The sequence below is a fragment of the Anoplopoma fimbria genome, chromosome 18, assembly GCF_027596085.1.
Source record: "Anoplopoma fimbria isolate UVic2021 breed Golden Eagle Sablefish chromosome 18, Afim_UVic_2022, whole genome shotgun sequence".
In the NCBI taxonomy this organism is placed as follows: Eukaryota; Metazoa; Chordata; class Actinopteri; order Perciformes; family Anoplopomatidae; genus Anoplopoma; species Anoplopoma fimbria.
This window is the reverse complement of record NC_072466.1, coordinates 6,789,970-6,816,130: the sequence shown is the minus strand read 5'-3', so window position 1 is coordinate 6,816,130 and position 26,161 is coordinate 6,789,970. Positions and strand designations below refer to the sequence as shown.

At 40.8% G+C, this 26,161-nt stretch overlaps 1 protein-coding gene across 1 annotated transcript; it reads left to right on the top strand.

Annotated features, from left to right (window-relative positions):
- Positions 1–11,941: 11,941 nt before the first annotated feature.
- Positions 11,942–18,067, top strand: LOC129107006 (terminal nucleotidyltransferase 5A-like). Its single transcript, XM_054618329.1, has 2 exons — positions 11,942–13,004; positions 14,558–18,067. The coding sequence occupies exons 1-2, from the start codon at positions 12,579–12,581 to the stop codon at positions 15,371–15,373; spliced, it is 1,242 nt and encodes a 413-aa protein (XP_054474304.1). The 5' UTR covers positions 11,942–12,578; the 3' UTR covers positions 15,374–18,067.
- The last annotated feature ends 8,094 nt before the right edge of the window (positions 18,068–26,161 follow it).

The following is a 26,161-nucleotide window of genomic DNA, read 5'->3' as shown; positions in this document are numbered from 1 at the left end:
CTTAGTTTGATTTTAATCAGCAGTATGGGACACATCTAAACTCATCCTCCTTTACGTTATCAAGTCTTCACACACATGAAGGTGACTTAAAGTCAAATTAACCATTATGTGATGACATTTCACTCTGAGAACATCTGTGAAGCCTCCGTGTCCCCTTTGTGCTCCAATAAGCAAAGTTCTGATAAACAAGCTGACGTGTGCTCTGACTCTCCCAGTGTTATCACTCCAACAGGAGGAGGTTTTGTTCTATTATTCCAAATCAAAACAGATGTGTGCATCTGTGGAGGCATTTGTTTGTCAGGCTTGGACGTCCATACTGCTGTTTATATATATATATATATATGTGTGTGTGTGTGTGTGTGTGTGTGTGTGTGTGTGTGTGTGTGTGTGTGTGTGTGTGTGTGTGTGTGTGTGTGTGTGTGTGTGTGTGTGTGTGTGTGATTAAGCAATAAAAAAAATAAAGTTCTCAGTGCTAAATGATCTCCAGTATGCCAACAGTAATAATAAAACCCACAATATAGCCCGTTTTTTTTAATGAAAATCTAATAATCACGCAATCGTGCACTGCATGACCCCCCGTACAAAGAAACTTGGAGACAGATTTGAACAGACATACCTCAACGAAATCACATGAGAAAGCTGTGCAGGGTCAGGATGCGGGGTGTGTGTGTTTCAATCTGTCCATGTGTTCCAGAATAAGTGTGTGTGGTCTGCAGTTTCTGTTTATAGACTCTCTGCCATGATAAGGGTCAATGGTTTGTGCTGTTGTTTTATTTACTGTCTTTTATCACTCAGCGTTGCGTATCACAAATCTGATAACCACATGTTCAGCAGTACAGCAGATCTGATGACATGTTATCCTTAGCTGAACCTAGAGAACTGATGCGTGGCAAGACAGGCCAGTCCTCTCTAAGAAAAAAGCAGGTTTATGGTCTGGTGTAAGCAAGAAAATGACCTTGAATAAGCCTCTGACTTACTACCAGCTTCAGAAAAATTGATCTATGCTCCACAATTCATTGTGACTTCCCCATACTAACCAACCTTTTTTGATTGCGACCCTTTGTAGCAAAGCAATGCATACTATCTATAAGATGTGTGTTTCCAACTTTGCAGCAATAATTTGGGAGGACGGCCCTTTTACTGCTTCAACAATAGGTTGCATTAAGCCAGGTCCATTCAGAGAAGATTGTTGTGGAAGAACTTGGCTGGCCTGCACAGAGCTCTGAAATCAACCTCCTCCAACACCTTTGTGATTAACTGGAACGCGGTGTGCGAAACAGGCCTTTAAGATCAGCATCAGTGTCCGACCTCATTAATGCTTTTATGAATAAAATAGAGCAAATCCCTGCATCCTGGTTACTTCTCAAAAAAGAGGCTGTTAAAGAAGTCTATTTATGCTCATAGTTTTGAGATGATTCGTTCAATAATCACATCCTCAATGTCTCCCTACATGTTCGCCAAAAGGTGAAACAGTTGACTACTTGTTACTGTAATGAACGAGGACTGGAGTCACGCACCATTTACTTACTCCTGCCCTGTTAAAATGAGAAGTTAATTGGATCCCCATTCGTCAGTAGCTCCAATTCATCAGCTAGGGAGTTGTAGTCTTGGTGTAATTACAGCATCTGACATCTTTGGAAAGTGAAATCAGTGCATTATATCGAAAGCATATGCAGAATTTAGAATTCTGAGGAAAAAACAATTGTCTGTAATGAGTTTTCCTTAGAAACTAATCTGGGACCAGTTACTTTTTGTTAGGGTTTGATTCAAAGGCAGGGGCCAAATATTTTTCCTGGACGTATACTTTGTAGGCTGCATTTTATCTGAGGGTGCGTTGCTACATAACACGTGTTGTTAGCATGATTATGAGGATTTAGTTTTTCGAAACCCACAGTGAGACTACTAGCTTGCATCAGTGTTATTTAAGGGCACTTTGCTTCTTGGTGATCTCACTGCAGACACAACGTCCTCTGACACTCAAATTTCGAGCTTGTTGCTTCTGTTTTAACCCTTAACTTATCCAGTTAAGGGTCGCGGGGGTGCTGGAGCCGATCTCAGCTGTCAATGGGCGAAGGCAGGGTACACCCTGGACAGGTCGCCAGCCTATCACAGGGCAGACATATAGAGACAGACAACCACTCACGCTCACACTCACATCCACACCTACGGGCAATTTAGAGTCTTCAATTAACCTAACCTGCATGTCTTTGGACTGTGGGAGGAAGCCGGAGAACCCGGAGAGAACCCACGCTGACACGGGGAGAACATGCAAACTCCACACAGAAGGTTGTCTGGCCCGGGAATTGAACCCGGGCCCCTCTTGCTGTGAGGCGACAGTGCTAACCACTACACCGCCGTGCAGCCCTGTTTTAACTCCAAAAAGGGAAATATGAGAAGTTGATGGCAGACATACTTTTTTTAAACTTCTGGGGAAACTTTGCAGCTCAGATTTAATTTAAATGTGTAAACAACCGCCACATGTCTCTTTTACGCGTGTATTAAAAATGCATGCTTTTAAACTGGGTTGGATGAAGAACTGGCACATCTAATGGTTACTATGAGATGTGTTTACCAGCACACAGTCTGTGCATTCTGAATCTTAGGCGTTATTTTAATGCAACCTACCTGGCTTGATATCTGAGCTGCATAAAACAGACCTAGTCATTGTCTTTTTTATTTCTGTGTTTGTATCGTTGATTAGCAGCTGTGTGTTACATCATGCTATATGCTTTGACAGCAGAAAATGTCCCTCAGTCATATGAGATAGTGTAAAAGTGTTTGGCAAAGGAACAGCATACATAATGATGCATGGATAAATCACCAACCTATCTACTATATGTTTTTATCGTCTTTGTCTCTGGGTGGATCCATCTCTGTGGAAAAGATGGTTAGCTTTGTAGCCAAGTTTCACAACACACAAACAACCGGAGTTGCAGCCAAAGATAATGTCATTTCATCACTTGATTTGCGATGTTTCTGTCCTTGTGTGACCTCCGTATGTTCACTCCTCGTTCTCTCAATCGCTGTATTGTCAAAGAACTGTAGATACCAAAATGATGCAACAGATTTTCATAAACCCCTCAGTTGGAGAGAATTCAAACTACCAAAACTTTTTTCTTAAGGTTACAATATTCTTTTAGCTTTTAGCTTAGTAACTGTTTTTCCCATTTCAAGTTAAAATCCAACCGAAACAACACAAAAACGTAGATATGCATACATTGCCTTGTGTTTCCACTTTAAGACTTCCATTAGCTAAGATTAACAGTAAAACTCTTTAATTCCTTCTGCAGCTCTCAACTAACCAGTAGGTGCATTTCATCCAGTTGTTTATGAGCATTTTCAATTGCAGCGTAAATAAATTATAAAAAATACCCCAAATAATCCAACAAATTGTTTCAAGTTAGGCTGCGGTGAAAAAGTTTGTGTAATTGATAAAATCAAAATGTGAAAAAATGCAATGTAAACAGACTTGATGAATTAATTAGTTAATTAAAATTAACGCAACATTTGGAGAGAAACCTGGCTTTTCTTCTGTGAGAAAAAAAAAAGAGCACAAACACACATTCAAGATCCAAATTCAAGATCTCCAATTAAGTTAGATTAAATTGTCGATAAATACATAGACTGATGTAAAGGAAAATGCAATTTTGCGATATAAAATTTGGTTGAAAAGAGAATAAAATGAGTTAGAAAAACAGCTACAGAGAGAACAAAACACCATTTCCTTTACACTGCTGATGCAGATACTTAACCTGAAAATGGCTGAGACTCTTTATGCAGAACGATAATGAAGTGAAATAACCTGCAGCTGTTGATCTTAATCTATCTTTTTATACACAAATCTTTTGCACGTTCCCAAGATTGGCTTTCACAAAAACCCCATCAGCCAGCTGGCAGGAAATCTTGATTGATTTGATTTTAAACATTGATATGCATTAAATGTGCCTTCATTAGTTTCATTATTTTGCAGCTTGACAAAGGTGAGATGATGTATTTACTCATTGATATTTACTGTAAGGATAAAAACAACAAGATGGATCACTGCATATAAATCAGCTGTTGTAAACTCAGCATGTTCTGGCTACACTGTGAAGTAATCTGCAAATTGTTTTCGGTTAAAGACATTCCCTCTGGTGTATTTTCTGGCTATTTCTTACGCACCACACACAGACACACTTCTCTCCGACAACAATCGACCCTTAAGTGTATTTTCCTCTCCGCTCCAAACAGGAAGGGCTCTGATTGTAAACACACAGCAATTTTTTATGAGGCAACAGCAAAGAATTCAGTCCAATAAATAGTTTTTGTGAAACACAGTCCAGGAATGATAAATTCAAAATAATCACTGAAAGCTGTTGGATACAGATTGATTGTAAGAAAAATATTTTGAAATTCACCCTTACAAATCATACAGTCACACAAAAAGAAGCACACACACACGTTTTCAAAGAAATATAATAATTATACTGCTAGCATGAGAAAATGCAGAGCCTGTCAACACACATGACATTAGCTCTGGTTGTACATCTTATGTAGCTAGTATTATCATTACATTCAAGTCACAGCTCTATGCATCTGATTTTCTAAAAAAATATACACCCAATTTTTTTAAACATACTTGTAGAGCTCCACACGTACAACTCCCTTGTCGCCAGAAGTTGCAGATCGATTGATGGCTGGATGTGGGGATAATATCGGTTGAAGTTGGTCGGTACTAGCTTACGTAAGCACATTTTTTTCTTCTTCACATTTTCAGAATTATAAGCTAAATATCGTTGTTTTTTCTGTTGTACAAAAAGAGCAAGGACACATGTAATTTCCGGCTCCTTGAATTCGGAAATATAAATCAGTGTTTTAGTTATTTTAATGTTGTGCAGTCGACAGAAAACTTTTTAATCCAGATGAAAAGAAGAGTCTTTGAGGATACGTTTAAAAATGGGTTTCTTCATTTACTTTTCAGAAAATGCAATGCTTAGGTCTTGTGTTTTTTAAACCTGCATCAAATCCCAGCTGTTATGGATGTTCCTTTAATTACGAGTAACTTTTTTACTGATTCAATAAATACTTTTCTGGTTCAATGAAGGACATTTGCAACGAGAGGAAGTGCCGGCAGGAGCTAAAAGTTGGCTCAGGAGGAAAAGATGAAGGGGTAGAAAGTTGAAACAAAGTCAAGAAGAGACATGGGCCACCGTGAGAAGAGAAAAAGTGCTCTCTAAATAGATAAGGCTGCGGTGTCTTACATCAGACCTGGATGGACCCAAACAGCTGGATGCTGTATGTGAGGCTGTGACGTGGTCCTCTGTTGAGTTAGCAATTTGAATCCAGGCTCTTCATCATTTTATCCACCTCTGCTCCTAATGTTTTGTTTATGTTTTTCAGCCCCCTCCTTTTTCCCCACCCTTTCTCAGATGTCCAACTCATCATTCTCTCTTCTTCCAAGACCTCAATTATGCACCAGAGACTATTTTTATCGTTTAATCTTTCATTCTCTGTCTTCTTCCCTCCCATCGCCCACCACTTGTCTGCTTGGTGGGAGTAAGATAAAGAACACCTCACAATAAATCACTCTTCACCACGGCCGTACTCTAAAAGACGTCGAGACAGAAGAGCGGAGGAGGTGAGCTCCACCCTAAACCTTTCACGATAAGAGCCAAATGACTGACTTCGGCTCAAAATCACTGCCACATCACCTGCAGCTGCAGGATTCACCACTAAGACCGTCTCCGTTCGTCTGGGGGCAAACACATCTCCATAAATCCCATCCTGAACCTGATCTAAGCTGTAAACTGGCATATGTTGATCCTATGAGCTGTCTGTCAGCAGGAGGATGTGACTGCACATGTGTTTGCAGTGCTTTTATTTTCTGTGCCATTTCAGCATATCTTATGAACGAGGCCACTCGTGATGGAAGCAAACAGGTTGCAGATGCAAAAGCCCAGTGGAAATGACATCTTCCACCCTGTTTACATCTGCACATGAAGAAAATACAGACTGATGATGTCAATAATCAGTAACCATTCCAGTGGTCTCAGAAATGTGCACACACAACTTTGATGATCGCTCAAAGGCAATCGTTTCTACTTTTTGCATCGCCATTAATCATTCTACGGAGTCAAAACAAAGCTCAGTCTAAGCATTCACCAGCCGTTTGAGTCATCCGTCCCAAAGTCGAGGAACAGGCAAAGATGTGAGCTGTTGCTGTGGCAACATAATAATGCTGACACAGGTCCCAGAGACGACGAAAAAACTCTCGAAAAAGTACAAATATGTTGAATGTTGCTGAGACAACGGTAAATCAATCATGCAATCGGAATGACACAAAGATAATATCCCACAGCAGATAACTCCAAAATCTGTAAAGTCAGCATTATTCTGATCAGAACAAGAGCTATGTCTCACTCTGAATCACACATATGATGCACATGTGAGGAGAGACGGAGACGCTGTGAATGATCGATAACTGACTTTGGTTATGTTGTCATGGTTGCATGTTTTTCATTAGTGTTACTTTAGTAATTTGCCGCATTAAAGGATAGAATGAACTAACTTGGCTCTTGGATGACTCTGTTTACCCAACACAGCTGTACAAATACACGTGCAAGCATTTCAGTGCAGTCTGGAGTGTGGGAAAGAGAGAATAAGAGAGGAAGGATAGGATGAGTGTATAGAGTTTAAGCAATATGAAAAGAGCACCACCTACTGAGATGTCAGAGTCAGCATGTATCCAAAAAATGCGGTACAACACAGGTTGTGTCCTAAAATATCCAGCAGATGGCACCGTAGTACCTTCATGCTGTGTGACCTGCGATGAGACTATTCAGGGGTTTTCCAGTTTCCCCATGAAACTGGAAAAGAAGTGAGATGAGACTTAATCTACTGCAAATAACTTACTTATATTTTGTAATTTTAGAAATATTACAAAGTATCTACAATTAACTCAACAATTGCCAGTCATTTTATTTATTTTGTATTATTAAATTGGCACAACAATTTAAACTTGGAGTGCCTGGCTGGTAATCCAGCCTTGAATATACATGATATATATCCATTATAACCAGTTCAGCTAAAGTCTTATTACTCCTGTTTGGTTTCAGTTATCTTTAATAGGCTTGAAATGCCTGAATAAGTTATGCATATTGAGATCAGAAAATATTAGAGAAGATGGACAGATATTTGTGATGGAGATTTTTTTTCTGCTTTCCCATCATGTTTTATTCTCAGGACCCCTCAGATTTATTTATTTGCGACCACTTCTGGTGTCCCAGGTCCCTAGGTTGGGAAACATCTTATAAAACTCATTTTTTATTCACAGCAGGGAGTACATCAATAATGTATGTTGGTGCATGTGTTTGTGGCTGCATGTGTCTGTTTACATGGGACAGAAGAGTCAGTGTGGTAGTGACATCGACGACCACAGTATCATACAGGAAGCTGAGTCACAGACACAGCAATTCACTTCCTGTTTATTTTGTCACAGAAGCTTGCAGCCCTCAGTCGTGACAGGTCAGAAAAGCAGAACAATCTTTGGCCAAAATGTTGGAACATATATGTAGGAGGATTGTATGAGCCTCTGGGGCTGCATTAAAATACCGAGTTTAGTTCACAGGATGTTTTTGTAAAAATAACATCTGCTTTGGGATTATTAAGTGATAGACAACTTTTATACCTCTTTATTTCATGCTGTTTGCATTGTATGACTGCATGGACTTTTATGAGCATTTTTATACAAACAACATGTGTGTTTTCTCTTCAACCATGTACGTCTGTGAACATATGCATAGTCAAGTGTGGTCGGACAATTATCTAATTGGTGATAAACTCAGAAACATCTTGTGCAAGTTAAATGTAAAGATGGAAACGATTGCAAAGCTGTGTGTGTTCCTGTAACTCGAATGTTTTGAAAAATAAATGTGATATGAAAACCAGCTGTTTAACTCTCGACTTCCCTGTTCCGTCTTCTTTTCAACGTGATATTCTTGTAGTTTCTATGCGTCATTAACATACTACCACAAGGAGCACCTTCTTGGAGAGCTGCAGGATGGCTTACAGTGCAGGGCACGTCAGCGAATCTCATTAGTGGCTGTGGAAGAGTTTAGTGGGGGCTTACACTACTACTCAGCAAAGGTCTCTTACTGAGGTCAGGGTTAAAACTGTTTGGAGATACTGTTGAGGTTCGTCTTTGCATGCATACAATGTCATTAGCTACATCGGCTACTATGTGCTTTACATCCAGGCTACTATACAGTATATGTGTGTCAAAGGGAAATGGACTGAGAATGTGAATTTCATGCGTAGTAGCAAAACAGGAAGGTGTGTAACTGTTGATGCATGATGCATCTTTATTTGTTCTTAAGTACAAGTTAGCAGCTTCAACAGTTATTGTAGGACAATCAGCATGAACCAGTATGAGCAGGCTGCAACTATTTCTGCAACCTCTACGGATTATTTCTGCAATCCTTTGATATAGCAACTGCGTTACACAAATAAGATAAGAATTGTTGGTTCCCAACCAAAAACAATGAGTTCAAAGATCAGAATCCCTTGACAATAAAATATTGTTACATAAGAATATTTTATTATACGGGCATATAACAAGAGAAATTATGGCAAAGTAGAGTGTTCAATATTTATTTTTGTTTTGATCAAAGGAGGTCGACATGGGTATGAAGTTTTTATGAAGTGTTGACAATGGGAGACATGAGGTAAATCTTGGTTGAAGCCAACCCAGTGACTTACGTCCCATCTTCCAGCTCACGCTTTTCGTGCTGCTGTTGCTAGCTAACCTCTCTGGGCCTCATCCAAGAACATTTTCGTATTCTTATCTAAAAATTTCTCAAAACTTCAGAAAACACTGAAAACTTCAGAAAACTTTGTAGATGACCAGTGTAAACATTATGAATGCCATATGTGTGTGTAAAGGGGAAAAACTTTCCACTAATTCCTGCTGGAGTAGTGGCTTCAGCTAGCAGCAACTTTGTGAAGAATTGAACAATACGAGCTGATGCAAGATGGTGGACGACTAAGCGTCTCTACGCATGACGTAAGGAACTAGCTGGGCAGCCATGTGGATTGTCCTACGTCTTACATAAAGTCTGCATTATTATATAATAAAAATACATTCTTTTTAACAGCGTTAGCAGCAGAATTAAGGGTCCGGCTAAAGTCACGGAAGGGGACATATCCAGTGCTGTTCATGCCGCGTCACCTTAGCGTTCGTACTATCACTGAATTAAAGAAGAAATGGTTCCATATAAAAATGGCTTGAAAAAAAGCAAGGCGACGGATGACTGCAGCCGGAGGGAGTCAAGGTGAATCCTCCATCCCGAAGATGGACAAAGAATACGTTCGATACTAGGTTGCACTGTCAGGAATTGTAACAGAAGATATTACCGTGTGAACAGCGACTTGCATAAGCCTGCATGAGAAGAACCATCCATCTGTCTCCACCAATATCAGGACGCTGTCTAAAGACACACTCTTTTCCAAAGGCCTGACACGCTAACCCATCCAAAAGAAATAACATTGACCCTATTATGGCAAATTAACCTTAAAATAGTGCAAAGTTAAAGTCCTTTCGGAGCTTGCGATATTGATATCAAAATGATATTGTAGTGTTATAAAATATTAGCAACCTGGTGAAGGTGGTAAGAGCACATTTTTTTCTCTCCATAGAGCAGCTATACTCTTACCTTAAAATAAAATGTCAATGTTCATGCAATCTGGCTCAACGTTAACTGTAAACACTGATGGACAACAATGCACTAAAACGCCACATTGGACCTTCCTCTGTTGCCTTGTGGACAGTAAAAACACAAATTAGAGAGAAACATCATTAGATGGCCCAAGTAAAGAATGCATCTTCGGTAAACATGGACTCACAGACACGTTGTATGTCTCTACTAATGGAGAATCCAGACGCGTAAATGAAAATAGTAGAAGGTGTTGAGTGAGTGAGTGGACAGACGAAGGAGAGTGGAGGCACGTTCAGCTAACGGGTTCACTGTAATCTCTTAATGAACTTCTACGTGTGGGAATGGCGAAAAGGGGAACGAGCTAAAAAGAGGAAGAGTGGGTTAGGACGGACTGCGACAGAGGGCGGGGTTAAGAGATTGAAAGCCATAGACGGGTGAACAGGGTGAAGGAGACACTTTAGACGTGATTAGAAAGCAGGCAGCCCGAGATCAAAAGGATTTGTTCACACTGTCTGACTTTTTGAATGAAGCTCTTAGTTTCATTCACTATCATGTTTCTGAGTATAAAGGGGGGATTTACGCACATTCAGCTCATTTACACACATTTGTTTTCCATCCTTTATAAAGCTCAATGAAGGGTCCGTCTGAAATCCCCTTTGCAATCCTCCTGATGTCGTCAGACATTGGAAACCAAGCCAGTGTCATCCACTTGACAAGTCAGAGATCATGTAAGTAGCAGCTTCATGGTAAGCGTCCCCAGCAGTAAGCCGGACATTGAGCCTGTTAGTGAATGGGGAAAGTGCAGAGTGTGACTGTGTGACTGACCCGCAGTCTTGTGTCAAACTACAGAGCAACGTCGTCTAAAAATGTTGATTCAAAATGATCTTTAACTCACTTTGACTCTTCAGGTTTTCTTTTTTTTCTTGATGTGACATTTGTTTACCACTCATTTCTAGTTCTTAGTAGCTGCTGCCCTGCTCACAGTTTACCCAATGAGACTGAAAGAAGCAATACCAACAAGTGAAAACCGCTCCCACACATTCTACTAAATAAACAGACGTCACTAAAACTAAAATTAGTTCTCGCTAAACTTGACCTAAATGCCATATTTTGTTAAATTATATAGAACATGCATCATATAACATGCGATATCTGTCCCTTTATGGCTCAAATGGTTGACAGATGACGTGCTACCAGATAACATATACAGAGTATATATTCGGAAACTACTGTATGTTTAGTATGTAGTACCATACCATTTTTTCAATGTTTTCTGATCTGAGCATGCACCGATCATGCAGTTACAATACCTTTAAGTGGCATATGCATTGCATTATCTGCAGAGGTGTGAGTGTGAATGCATACCTGAGCATACATGCATGTGTGTGTGTTTCTCTGTTAATGTGTGGCCCTGCTCATACAGGGTAATCTGCGGTAAGCTGGTTTATGGATCTCGTCTGCAGTGACGCAGATATCCGCGCCAAGCTCTGCACTGATGGATTCTTCATGACAACTGAGCTGAAGACTATATGGCCTATACCCTACATGCTGACGGACGGCCTACATCCTACATATCAGAGGTGGGCATCAGAGACTCAGAATACAGCTATTTTTGTTGTTGATTGGATAAATATGACATTAAATATACATAGAGGTACAAGTCTGCAAATGAAACCACTGATTGGTGCACACAAAAACCATGCAGGACCAAATGACGGTGGGTGAAAAATCCCTAGAGGGTGAAACATCAGACTTCCTAGTAATATGAGGGTGAAATGATTTGCATTTGTGATGCTGTTATGCAGAGTGAACTACAAAAGACCAACTGCTCAGCATACATTGTGATAGCCTGACAATTATTGTACAAAAGTAGAAGTTCATCACACTCTCCATCAACCATTAGGTGTCTACTTGTTAAAATAAGCTGCACAGATAAGAGCAACTTCATCATCACTGCAATGAGCAAACTGAACGATGTGCAACAGGAATGCGACCTATTGATAATGGAAAATAGAGGATTTTTGGAGAGGAAATCGATCCAAGGCGAGTTTTGTGGAGGAGTCCGCCTCCACTCTGTCTGCTTTCCTTCCCTCATCACGCCTATTCTCCAGACACGCCTCTGTCTCAGGACTTGCACAACACAAAGTAACTATGGGGAACTATTAGTGGGTGTGGGCTGTCAATCAAACCGACCCGCCCCAACGCCTCTCAGACGGGAAGCGCTCTGGTCACAACTTCTCCAGCAGCTGTGGAGTGGGACCTCTGTGGCATCACGCAGTACCGACGAGCAACAAACGGGCAAAATGTAAAGGGAAAAGCAGCCTTACACCACTTTTCGAAAGTAGGTGTGCAGTGGGGGAAAGTATAGGAGTCTTTAAACGCGTGCGTAAAGTTGTCGTTACGCAGCAGGGACGCGCAATAATCTGCGCGTAAAAAGTGAGTCAAAGTGGACAGAAGTAAAAGAAAAAACTTTCACGAAGCGATGGATGCGTCAGTGAGCCTTTTGGGACGTAATGAAGAGCTGACAGTGTGAGGGACATTCGTTTCGACCATTTACAGTCGGTGTCCATGCCTTTCCAGAGTTTGGAGACAGCAGATCCTGAGCAGTGACTAAGCCGCACGGCTGGGAAGCTAAAATAAATTGAATTTGTCTGGACTTCAGAGTTTATGTAAGAAGTAGGACAAGCACAACAACGCACGACTCGTTCCGTCCGTCGTGCGTAAAGACGCGTCGCCGTCCGGCAGCATCTTGTTGTAATGACAGACGTCGGCTCTGAACCTCCAATTCTTCACAAAGTCGCAGCCAGCTGATGCCACGACTCCAGCAGGAGTTTGTGGAAAGTTTTTTTCTCGTTTACATCCTTCCCGTCTATACCTCTTCTCAACATGGACGAAGGTGTGGAGGCTGCTGCGGCCGACGGCTGCTCGGACGGGGAGAGCATCAACCTCAGCGTGCTCAACTGGGAGCAAGTGCAGAGGCTGGACACCATCCTCACCAGCTCCATCCCCATCCACGGCCGCTGGAGCTTCCCCACTCTGGAGGTGAAGCCAAGAGACATCGTCAAGGTGGTCCGGAGCCGCATGGAGGAGAAGCGGATCCACGTCCGGGAGGTGCGTCTGAACGGCTCCGCAGCCAGCTACGTCCTGCACGAGGACAGCGGTCTAGGGTGGAAAGATCTGGACTTAATATTCTGCGCCGATCTGAAAGGAGAGATGGAGTTTCAGATAGTGAAAGATATCGTGCTGGCCTCTCTTCTGGACTTCTTGCCAGAGGGAGTGAATAAGAAAAAGATCACACCAGTGACCTTAAAGGTAGTGTATGGAGTTTTATGTCGGATCATATGATTGTGTGTGTTAAAACTTTCTACACTGCTCTGGAAGAAAGTGAACATATTTTTTTTTTTATTGCATACACTTATGATGAAATGTACAAACAAGATTTAGTTTGTGGGGTTGTATTTGTGTCTTTATTATGCATCAAACAGAGTAGGTTCAAACTTTCAACAGTGCAATCCAAATGTTTTTAATTTCAAGTAAATGTGTAATTAAACATATGTTAATGCAAACACAACATTTTTGCTTGCTGGTGAATCTCGTGGGCGGGGCTTGTGAGACTATATTGGCCAATCTCGAGCACAGTGACAGTTTAGCAACATTTGACAGTGTAGTTATAATGTAGATTATAGACCCCATCAGGGTGATGCAAGACCTCCATGTTGGGGGTTCATTTCACAGCAATGACCTGCTCGCTGTAAATGACTACCTACAGAATCTACAATTTGACACAAATATATTTTATTTGAAAATGAAGTCTATGATCATAGCAACGGTCTGTTATTTGTAAATTACGGATGGTAAATGCCATGATTGACCATTCATAATCAAGTAATCAACAAAGAGTGTCCTACATTTTGTTGTTTTGTCAAAATAGGTCCCGCCCACGAGAATCAGCTCAACACCAAAGAAAACCTTTGGATTTGCATTAATACAATTTTAATCACAAATTGATTTGACTTGTTTTACTTTTTCCTTTAATTACAGTGTTGATGGTTTTTCTCTAAAACCTAATCTGTTTGATTTCGTAATAAAGAAACAGAAGTACCCCCATATGAGATGTGCCCTGAATATATCCAACCAGCACAGACATATAAGCCTTCAAATAGTGAAAAAGGATGGATTCTGTCTAATCCAATTGCTGTCAGATCCACATTAATAAGTCGGCTCTCAGTTACCTGGATACCAAAGACTTCCTGGGCTAGTAATGGCCCACCAACAGATGTGATCAACAAAACATCACAACTAACAGACCTAATCCCCAGATCTTTATCTGGCACAAATAGCATTAATGTCCAGTTGTTGGAGTCTGCTCAGACTGGTTTAGAATATTCTATATCCAGTAGATCCCCGTGTAAGACCCACAGTGCAATCATTCTTGAACATCACCAGCAGTTCATGTGTGGTTTTCAGAAGAGTGATGCACTGGTGCAAGAACTAACACCATATTATAGCTGTGAAAGGAGGTGCAAGAGAGGAGGAGAAGAGACAAAAAGAAGGCAGAAAGCCTCCGTGTGACGAAAAAAAAGAACATCTGACACTCATCACTGTAACCTACTGTTTGCTCTGATTATGTTGCAGTGGATGTTATAAGTATAGGAAACACATAGCCAAATGTTTTTATGATGATTTGTGGTTAACTTAATGCATGTATGTTTTTCTGATTCATGAGCTATGGAAGTAAAATCTATATCCATCTATAAGAACCTTATACCTCCAACAATGTCTTCAATTACTTGCCTTCAGTTTTCAGTCATTGACTTAAACTTAGTCCATGACGTCGCCTAATGTTTCCCTTGTGTATGTTTTAGGAGGCTTACGTGCAAAAGATGGTGAAAGTGTGCAATGACTCGGACCGCTGGAGTCTCATCTCCCTCTCCAACAACCGCGGCAAGAACGTGGAGCTCAAGTTCGTTGACTCTCTTAGGCGGCAGTTTGAGTTCAGCGTGGACTCCTTCCAGATCCGCCTGGACTCACTTCTGCTCTTCTACGAGTGCTCGGAGCACCCCATGGCCGCCACCTTCCACCCCACGATTCTCGGGGAGAGCGTTTACGGCGACTTCCCCACCGCCCTCGATCACCTGCGCAAGCGCCTCATCTGCACCCGGAGCCCCGAGGAGATCCGAGGCGGGGGTCTGCTGAAGTACTGCCACCTGCTGGTGCGTGGTTTCCGTGCCGCTTTCGACACCGAGATGAAGCTGCTGCAGCGCTACATGTGCTCGCGCTTCTTCATAGACTTCCCCGACGTGAGCGAGCAGAGGCGGAAGCTGGAGTCCTACCTGCAGAACCACTTTGTGGACCTGGAGGACAGGAAGTACGACTATCTGGCCACGCTGTACGAAGTGGTGCAGGAGAGCACCGTGTGCCTGATGGGCCATGAGAGGCGTCAGACGCTCAGCCTCATCTCCTCGCTGGCGCTGCGGGTCCTGGCCGAGCAGAACGCCATCCCCAACGCCGCCAACGTCACCTGCTTCTACCAGCCGGCTCCTTACGTCTCGGACGGCAACTTCAGCAACTATTACGTAGCGCAGGTTCAGCCGATCTACCCCTGTCCGCCCTCCTTTCCCCAGCATTACGTTCCTCCTCAGCACCATCCTATGTACGGCACCTGGTTACCCTGTAACTAAACTCCGTGTGGGTTCATGCACTTTTGTGTAACTGGTGGAACCTCCTTAATAGGTGGTGAATGGTAATCATTTTATCTCTTTCTTGAGATGGGAAATTGAGGGAAATGAGAGAAGGAAGAACATGGGAATTAGACAGATAAAAGGAGAGAATACGGAAGCACAGGAAATGAGGGTAAGGAACCTGGATCAGGGCAGAGGGCCAGAGAAAGGCTTTTCCCCGGGGGCAGAGTGCCACAGCAGGAGGAGCTGAGGCACAGGGAAGGATGCCAGTAAGGGAGGCTGACCAATTTCTGTGTGGGGTTCTCTCCTGGAAGATCTATTTGGTAGATCATCGAGGTGAACAACAGCCTGTATACGGTGATATGTTTCTTGTCTGCTGTGAGTTACGGCTCGGAGGAACTCACATTTGAAAAGATAAACGTGTGAGATCCGCATCCTCTTCACATGAGAAACCAAAACTATCTCACATTCACCCGCAGAGAGTAGCCGAGGACACATGACATGCAGAAGATGTCGATTCAAGTTCAATCAACGGCGAGTTTCTGACATTGTCCATTTGCACTGTGTTTCTACGGGACTCCTTTTCACAGACAATGCAAAATGAGGAATTGGATACTGTTTACTTTTCCAAAGATCTACTTTGATACTCAACTTTATCTGAATTCTGAGACCAAAAAAAACAACAAAACAATGCATGCTTTATTTCTGTACAGGAATAATTTTCTTTAAGTGCCTAGATGAAGCCTAAAGGGAAGAGATATTTTATTGTGATTCTTTATCTGTTGATTTTTAAGGTGATAATGAATGTACAGTGGAACAGAGAGTTTACCCATGCAAGAGTAAGGGTCTCTTACACTGAGGCAAGTTTTAGCTTTACCAGCTGATTATTATTTTTTTGACCATGTTTAGCTAAAGACTCTGCTCTTATCTGCAGTCCCGCTCGACGAACACACATCCTGATTACCAAAGAGGAAGTAGCAACATAATCTCATCATCGCTAGTGAGAGGGGGGAGGTGGAGGTTGGGTCAAAATGCTTATTAGAGTATGAGAGAAGTGAAGAAAAGAATTAGGTTTGGCAGCAAGAGAGAAAACGAGAGAGAATAAACTGCTCTTATCTGCAGTTTTATTGGATTGCCAAATTAGGTACTCAAGTGCTCAGCTTGATAAAATGAAAAAGATAAGAAAAGAGATAATGTGATCATCTGTCGGGGACAATGAAAGGTATTTGGATATGTGTAAGATTTGCTCCTTATGCATTTCAAAATGCATCTCCATCACGTGGAGTCTATGTCAAAATGTTCTTGTGAAACTGTAATCCATATTAATTAACAGATCTGAAATGTACAACTCACGCTTAATTAAAAGGTACCCTGAGAAGTTTTCATGTAAAGAACAAAAGTTATGTTTACATTAAGTCTCACCAAAACGCTTTGTGTGATTCTTTTGATACTTTTAATAACTACATAAGTGTTAAGGTTACTTTCTTCTGTTTAAAATTTTTGCAAAGATGATTTTTGGAATATTTTAAACATAGCAGGCTTTTTCTTCACTGCCTATTATGGGAGGATGAGTAATCCATGAAATAGTGTTAAATTGATACGCATGGTTACACATTTTCATGTACCTCAGGGGCCCACTGGTTAAAAAAAGAGAAAAAAAAAGACATCACTCCATAGCGATACTAGTGGTGAAAACTTTACAGGGCACCTTTAAGATTCAATAAATATGAAACGTTAAAAAAGCACCAATTTGTTTGAAATTGATTCTGAAACAGGGACAACCAGTTTCCTCAAATTACACTGGAAAGTTATTATTTTCTTCTTCTTATCAAATATATACAATTATGATTTTTCAACATAATTTGTACACAGTTTAGAAATATTTTGACATGCTGTATGCACTGTAAACATGTGCATACTTTCCACGTGTAAGAGAAAAAAAAAAGGGATGTCTGCAAACATCTGCAGGGAAAAACAAACTGCATGTTTGTCGGTGGCGTTGATGTTGGAGTAGAAGCATACTATTGGCAGAGTTAGAGGCCAAGCAGAGGAGAATATTTTCAGAGAATGTGCTTCATGTCGCCTATAAAGTTTAAATACAATTTTGGAATGTGTGGAAATTTGGGCTGCATGAGCAGATCATATCTGTTGAAATGTCATCTCCTTTGAACATTGATAAGCACCAAACAATGAGGAAATAATGCAAAAAATTTACAGATAAAGACCATCACATGGATTTTTGAAAATCAATATGAAAAATAGTTTTTTTACACGATGATCTTGAAAAAAAAAACGGTTTTCAAGTTTAAGACACTCAGCGTATTCTCTCGAACATGTCAGATCTCCTATTTTTCTATCAATTCTCTATTTTTGTACAGTTTGTGTTTGGCTGATGTAGCAGGCAGATTCAAAGCTGTGTAGTTGAGTATTTTGTGATGTGTGTGCGAATTTGTGTTTTATTTTGGCTGCTGCAGAGCAGTACAGGTGGACATGGAGGCTATGCTGAGATGCAGAATTAGCTTGTGTTCATTGTATGTGTGCCCTGAGCTGTTTCATATGGGTTTTCTGTTGCTCTAAAGAGATTGTTTCACTGTTCTTCTTATTTTTAACTGCTGTCCTGTTGGGACATGAAAATAATGATCTGATAATTGTGTCAAAGGTGGCAAACTTCAGAATTAAAAAGCAAAAATACCAGCAGACAAGAGTTGTTCAGTTTGTTTTTTTGTTAGCATTCTCGTCACACACACTACTTGCTCTAACAATCTGCATGACATTTTTTTTAACGTTTTACCTCATTGAACCTCAGTTCATTTGAGGTTAATAGCTCTGGCATTAAGGTTTTGTGCCCAGGCTTCGACAGACAGAGGTAAAAGTCTTCATTAGGTCATCGTCCAGAGATGCTCGCACAATCCATGCGGGCACAACTGCTGCTGCCAACAAGGGACAGCTGAACTTGACGGGTTTCCCCTCCAACAGACGTCACCACAAGCGTCAATGAGCGTCAACGGCCGTCAGCGGCCGGCATTTCATCGGTTGCCAGACCTCATTAGCGAGTACCTGCAACAGCAGGTAGATGCCATGTACATGCACGGACCTTACTACCAGCAGGGCCTTGGTCTCCAGCGACACATTGCAACTGATTGAATAAATTGGCTCCAGATCTAGATTACTCTAAGGCCTCAGCCTCCAGATGTCACTTTCCCTGCAGACATTGAGAAAAACATATTCACAGATTGAAAGTGTCTCTTTCATGTTTTGTTTTCCTTTCTTCTGTTTCTCTTTATGTTTCTGTCTTTTACTTTATTTCTTTGGCCAACATACTGCTTTTTATAGGCTTCTGTGTCTGGGCCTAATGTTACTTCAGTGACACCGTGTACACAGCTTTATGCCATTTTTATCCTCTGTTTTCTGTCCTCGCTCATTGCCTTCATCTCTGCACTGCCTGATGAACTTAAAGCAGAGAGAGATGAGCTATGGAGAGGAGAACAGGGCCAATGTTATCCCTTGTTAAGAGGGAGAGAGTGGACACTAAATATAGGCCCCCCTCTCAGCCACTGTAAGGACATTAGCCCATCTACAGAAAGCTGATTAGCCTCCCTGCATAAGCATGTGCTCGGTGCTCTGGTGTGGTTACTGCGGAGAGATTCACCGGCTATTGTAGTGTAACACATACCTCCCCCATCTCCCGCCGTCTTTTAGGTCAATCGCTGGGAAAGGACCAAAAAAACAATCCACTTCCTTATCAAGGGCTTAGCGGGACTGATTGAGACGTTTAGTGTGTTGCACAACAGGGAAAAGAGCTAACCTAATAACACAGGTAGCTTAGGAAGTGTGTCACTGTGGTGCTTTTAAGTGGCGTTGTTACAGTTTTATTTACGGAGAGGGTTAAAGCTCAGGTCCAGTTCATGAAAAATCCAAACAATGTCCTGGTTTCTCACCTGGAAAGTAAACTGTTTCAACGGAGCAGCACTTTGTTTGGAATTAATCTATTGATGAAGAAATGTAAATGTAAAATGACGCTCAATCGCTTTCTTGCCGAGAATTAGATGAGAAGATTGATAGACTAAGTATGATGTTACAGACAAAAGCAGGTTAGCTTAGCTTAGAAAAAACTGGAAACAGCTAGCATAGATTCCTCAAAATCCACCTGTCCGCACCTCTAAAGCTCACTGATAAACACATTACATCTAATTTGTATAGTATATATATATCACTGTTTGTGGAGCTTTTAGATGTACTTTAAGGGGTATTTTTTCTTGCTTTTGGTTTGACTAGACAGAGCCAGGCTAGCTGTTTTCCCCTATTTCCAGTCTTTATGCTAAGCTAACCACCTGCCAGCTCTAGCTTCATAAAAACCGTACAAACATGAAAGTGGATCAATTTTCCAGAAAGACAAACAATCATTCTGAGAAGTTGTAACTCACAGTGAGAGCCTTCATTAACTCAGTATTTTGAGTTTGCACATGTGAGGCAGAAAACAGTGGGTAACCCACATCTGTTTAAAAACTCAAAGCAATGGACCGCCTTCAAAGATGAGTCTCTATGACTTTAAGAGGAGCCTTCAAAGGAATATTAGGACAAAGGATTCCTTCGTGATTTATCTGCCCAAATAAGCGCTGACATATTTATTTACTGCAGATTTCGTTATTTCTTACAGTCCATGAGGATATCATATCTATCACCACTAGATTCAGAACAGATCCATCCCCACGTTTGTGCCGATGGATCTGTCGAGAACGACTATAAGGATCGATGAGAGTTATATTTAGCTAAAAAATCTGTTAAAATGTTTGACATCAGTGGATATGGTTGTGTATATTAAATGATAATCACATTTGTAAGGACCACCATGAAGAAGCCTATCTAACATAAGACAGATGGGGTCTGAGATCTGAAGGAGAAGTGGTTTGAAAAACAAAAAGGAGCGAAGGGTCAAAGTGGAAGCTCAGCTGAGTTTAAGTCACTTTTTATTCAGTTTTTCTTTTTAAGTAGAAAGTTATTGAAATAGTAGTTCTGTGTGAGGTACTTTTTAAAATTACGAATATGGTCATCTTTTGTTTTTATGAACAAAACCTAGCTTTTCTCTCAGGCTTATGTGTGGGTATTTTCACAGGCAAAGGTTAGATCAGGTCACTTCACTATTGCAATATTTAATTGCCTCACAACAACAGGAAATTAACAGCCCCAAAAAGGTCAGTTAGCAGCTTGTAAAACACTGGAAATAAAGGGTGCGGTGCTGACAAGAGGTTTTCATTGGCGTACTAGTGAAGACAACTTCATTTAGCTCTTATTTAGGAGCAGCGTGTAGCAAAGATGCAGCGCAGACAAACAATAAAAAACCAGCGTGTTTTATTGTGGATGCATAATCAAAATAACACATTACGCAATAACACTATAATAGTGTTTTTGGACCACTGTGTGACACAGGAATTGATTGCATGTGAAGACTTGTATCTATGCAAACACACACTCAAATCTATTGGAGACGAACCAGTTGGAGCAGCAGCAGGACCAAGAGTCCATCCAGCTCAGTCCAGCCGGGGTCAGAGGCCACCGAATAAATCAAACAAAAGCAAGACCAGACTGTGAGAAACAACCATGTGCGTCCGTCTGCATGTGAAAGAGCCCATAAGAGATGTGTGTGGGCATGCGTGTCTGCATTTGTGTATTTGTGTAACAGGAAGGCTTTTCAGTGTGAGACTTGTGTGGGTGAAGTTGCTTTTAGAGATTATGAATAGCAGCCATAAGCAAAACTCGATCCTCTTGATTATTAGGCAACAGAATGATAATAATTCGCACTTGTGGAACAAGCCAATCATAGAGAGAGTTTTAGGTGACATCAGATGCCAAACAACTGGCCTGTCTGGAGCAATAAATCTGATTCATCCCTAATCTTAAGTGTTTATGCCTGGTAATGAAAATAGTTTGGCCAGCTGGATCGGAGCCGGGGATGGAATACAGATTGTCTGGTTGCGGAGCAGAAACCAGCTGGGCTGGTAACAGAGAGGGGACACACAGCAGTGAAAATGACTTGTTTTCACAATAAGAACAGGAATCATTAAGTAATTAATCCATAAATTGATTTGCACATGTCGGCATGTTTGAATGCATGTGGCAGCGAAAAACTATTGAGTTTAACTCTGTTAAATGTAATTGAGTTCAATTTGGTTCGACTTTTTAATAAGGCCCCCTTTTAACAAGATTAGGAGTCGGCAGCCTTAAACAATAGCAATTTTGTGTTTAATCTGAGTATGACATAAGTCGTCTGTGCAACATTTGACATAAGATACATTGATTAGGTGTATTACTGCATGCAGCTATTTTTATTTGTTTAGTTTTTTCTCTTTCCCACCACCTATTTTGTAATTGGCGACCAGCTGATCCCTGTTTATCTCTGCTTAGTGGACGGGAGTGTGGGAGGGGGTGCATCGGAACGATTATTTGTTTTAATTGCAAAACATAAAAAACAAACATCTACAGCGATATTACTGGCTCTGTGAGGCTAAATGTTAACAAACTGCAGTTGTCTCCAGTAAATAATTAAAACTTACCTAACTGAATCAGTTAGTGAGAAGAAGAGGTTGGGATTTCCAAATTGTGAAAAATCCCTTTGGCTGCTATTACTAGTCTCTATTTGATAATAATGCAGCTATGAATGTTGGTTCTCCATTTATGACTGGAGTTCTGACTCACTATTAAGCTTTATAAACCATTAGTTAATGATTTATAACCATGAGATAAAGCCATTTGTTACAAATAATACACTAAGGGTAAAAATATATAAGAAAGCAGTTACAAAGGTTAATAAATGGTTATTCATTCATTAATTCATCAAATCTACAGTGGTTAAAACTTAGCTTAAACGTTCTAGCTAGAAAGACAAATTATTTGTCGTGCTTTTGGAGGATCAATTCCAGCTATAAAGTTGTTATTGTTAGTTAGCGTCTTACTAATCTTAAACACATTTAAACATGATTATTAAAAGATTAATCAAGCCATTAGTTAAAACATATAAACCCTCCCTAAAGGGTACCTTATTAGAAAGTGTTACCAGTTTTAAAAACAGACCTTTCTTGACGTTGTTATATTTTATTGTAGTCAGTGTAACAATTATCTTTTTTACAACTAGCCATGAGAGGCTTGTCTCCTCTCTCCTGCAAAATAACATCTGGTATATTTCTCTCTAACACACACACACACACACACACAAACACACATCAACCCACACAAGCCCACTAAAGTAGCACTTAGCAGCACAGTCAGAGTGAGACGCCAAGAAAAAGTACAAAGATGGGACAAACCCTGTGAAGCATCACAGCTGAGTGAATGATGACTTTGAAAGTATTCAGAAACAAGTTGCTCATAGTGCGATCAGTCCGCAATAGTACCCTCTTAAATATTCCCAAACTAATCAGGAATGCGATCGTCACAATTATCATCATCATTACCATTATTGACACTTTTCCCGTTATCAGCAGTGCAGTCAGAGCTTATCACGCCATTTAATTTGTCTTGGCCCCCGGAGTTCATTAAAAAAGCACTTTAGAAAATAATGCTTTCTTTGGAGCTTTTTTTCAAAGTTATGAACAATGAATGTGCTTGCATTATGACATTTTGCTGACCCTTACATACTTCTTAAAGGTTAGATTTATGTTAGATTTATGATTAAAGGTAAAATCACAATTACGATTGAGGGTTAAAATTGTTGATGAGGTAAATTAACAGTCAGTGAAAGCCTTCACAGGTATAATAATTTAAAGATGTGCGCTCTTTTGTACACACACATGTCTGTTTCTGTTTACAACACCGGGGAGGTGCTGAAATGCTGTGGTGGATTTTTCCCCAGATGGTGAGGCAGCAGAAATGTGGAACAAGCCTAAGAAAAATCAGTTTGTTTCCCAACTACAGTAATCTGTGAGTGTAGTGTGTGTGTGTGTGTGTGTGTGTGTGTGTGTGTGTGTGTGTGTGTGTGTGTGTGTGTGTGTGTGTGTGTGTGTGTGTGTGTGTACGCGCGTGTGTGTGTAATCCATGTCCATTCATTAAATAATTAAATAAATAAAAAACTTTCTGTGACACATTCCTGATTTTAAATAGGCAAACCACTTCCTGTGTTTATTATCATATGACCCATGCATGCATTTATACATAACTTAAGTTCAGAGGCATTTTATCAGTAGGCTGCACCTTATCTGTGAGCGATTACAATCTAAAACACTGACTTGCACTTTCCTCCTCGGATGAAGTAACGGTAATCTGTAGGGGGCATTTATTCTCAGCACATTCTAAAAGGGTTCATTTGGAGCTAAATTCAAATCACCAAGGTGCTAATTTGTGTGAGTTTTTGTTTGTGTATTTCTCTCATAGTCCTCTAATGTGTGTGTGTGTGTGTGTGTGTGTGTGTGTGTGTGTGTGTGTGTGCAGAAATGTCAGTTATGTGCTCACATCCTGGTTAAAGTATTATTGCTTTCCTCTCCGTCCCAGCCTCCTGCTAACACGCCTGGTCTTACTGGGCAGTAATGATAGTTATTATCACATTGTTATAGCAAACACACCTGCCATCTCGCTGCTCGTGCCAGAAACACACCTGTATGTGGTTAAGTATAGCTTTTTGGCTATATAAGATGCAGACAGTTATACCTGGCCTCAAGAAATACGTGCCGCACATACGTAGGCATGTTTAGTTTTTTTTTGCTTTATAGCATCATATATCATGTGTCATCAATTCCTGAAGGCTCTTTGACAATGAAATGTTTTTCCCCTCTTCATGGAGGAGAAGGCAGTAGGAGGTGGGGGCGATGTTTAGAGCGGCTGCACTCTGTGTGATGAAGGACTCTTGTGTAATTAATCACGGAAGCCGTTTTAGTCACAACAGCTTGTCTCCGCACAGCAACCCGGCCCAATGTTTTCCAGGAGTTATGCATTATTAGCGCTGCTGGTCAGAAAAACACGAGCAGACTGTGCTAAGTCTGCAGACTCTGCCTTTCGCTGGTTTTGGTTTCACAGCAATGTTCCCAGCCGGAGAAAAAACCCAAAACAAACTCCCCCGAAAGCTCCACGGTTTGACACAGCTGTTCGTTTTTCATGAAATTCAGCTGCTGCCGCATATTGACATTTGCAAATTGCATTAATAATGCAGGCAAAAACAAAATGCCAACTGTCTTAAGTAAGGTTAAGTCACTGTAATGTACAAGGTAATCCAAGAAGTGCATATGTATAAACCTGATAAAGCAATCTTGAGGTAAAATAAAACCATAGATGCTATCATGCTAACCTACCTAGACATGTGTGTATGTTATGTAAAAGGCATTTTTGATGGATGGATGCTGTGTGGAAATTGACCCATGACCCTTATCAGATAAGTCCTCTTAACCACCTACTTATCTTAGACTTAAAGATTAAATCCGTAAGTTTTGAGTGAGTTTCTGTGTGGAAGACTGACAATTATTCCAATGAGGCTTCGCAAAGCTTGTTAAATTACCCACGTAGCTCAGTGTGACACTACCAGGTCTATGGTTAACCAACAGGACCGTCACAAAAATGATTTACAGTAACACTTTCTAATCTGCCTCCACTATTGTTAGGGTCTACTATTGTTAAAAGTCAAAATCACACGTACCACAAACACCGCTGCCACGATAATTGGATTCCTCACACCCAACCTCTCAGATCTAAACAATAAGGCCATTGCATGTATTGCAACCTCAATAGAACACGGCATCCACTGATTCACCAACTCAGCCTACTGCAATCCGGGCGCAAGTACAGAGAGAACTGAGGTGCAGAAGAACTTGCTTTGAGAAAAGTCTAATCCCTGTAGCCATAGTTAGCCAGTGTTTACTGTTGTCTGTCACTGGATGTTGTCACTGTTGTATGTATCTTTGTCTGACTTGTACCGTGCTGTGGAAAGGAATTTGTCCTAGGGGACAACAAAGTCTAGAGTTTAAATTATGGAAAGATCATGGTCATGGTTAAAAGAAACCAGTTTTGACTGTTGGAAAGAGACGGGTATATGTACAAACCGCAGCCACTGGCATCAAAGTCAGATACTTTGTACCAAACCTAAGAGGTTTTGCAGCTCTATAACAATGTCAAACTATACTTGTGCCTGTGCTTCTGGCACAAAACAGTCGTTACTCTTTATTGCTGCTGGCAAACAAGAGATATGCAACCTGTCAAGCTATGACAAATGTATATAGGTGCGAGTCTCTTGATAGCAGAGTATGTGACAGTTTGGGAAATTTGCCTGAGGTGCTGCAACACAGAGATGTATACATATATAGATATAAAGATGGATATTAAGGGTTTTATTTATTAAAAACGCAATTGATATCAGCTTTAAAACTTTTTTTTCATGTGGCCCTTAGTTATCCATAGTCAATACCTGATGCACCAAAGTGTTGTCTTTGACAGAGAGTTAACAAATGTGAGCCTCCTGAACTTTGAAGTCTATCAGTCACAAAGGAAAAGGGAGCTTGGATGGTCTGGAGCCTCCTTGGCTCCGTGCCTCTTGCCATGTCACTGGTTCTGAGCATAAAGTGTTTGAGAGAGAGAGAGTATATCTGTCACCAATGAACTAATACTGGGTGATGAGTTACTCTGTAAACACGCATCGTTATCCACTTCACAAGCTGCCAGAAATCTGCTAAAAGACTCTACCATCAGTCAGGAGTGCTAGGCTCATGGCCCATTAATAAGACTTTTTATATACTTTTTTTATTATCAACTAGTGATAAAAAAGAACAAAAGAAATGACACTTTTTCTTCAGAGAACAGAGGAGGCTGTACCTC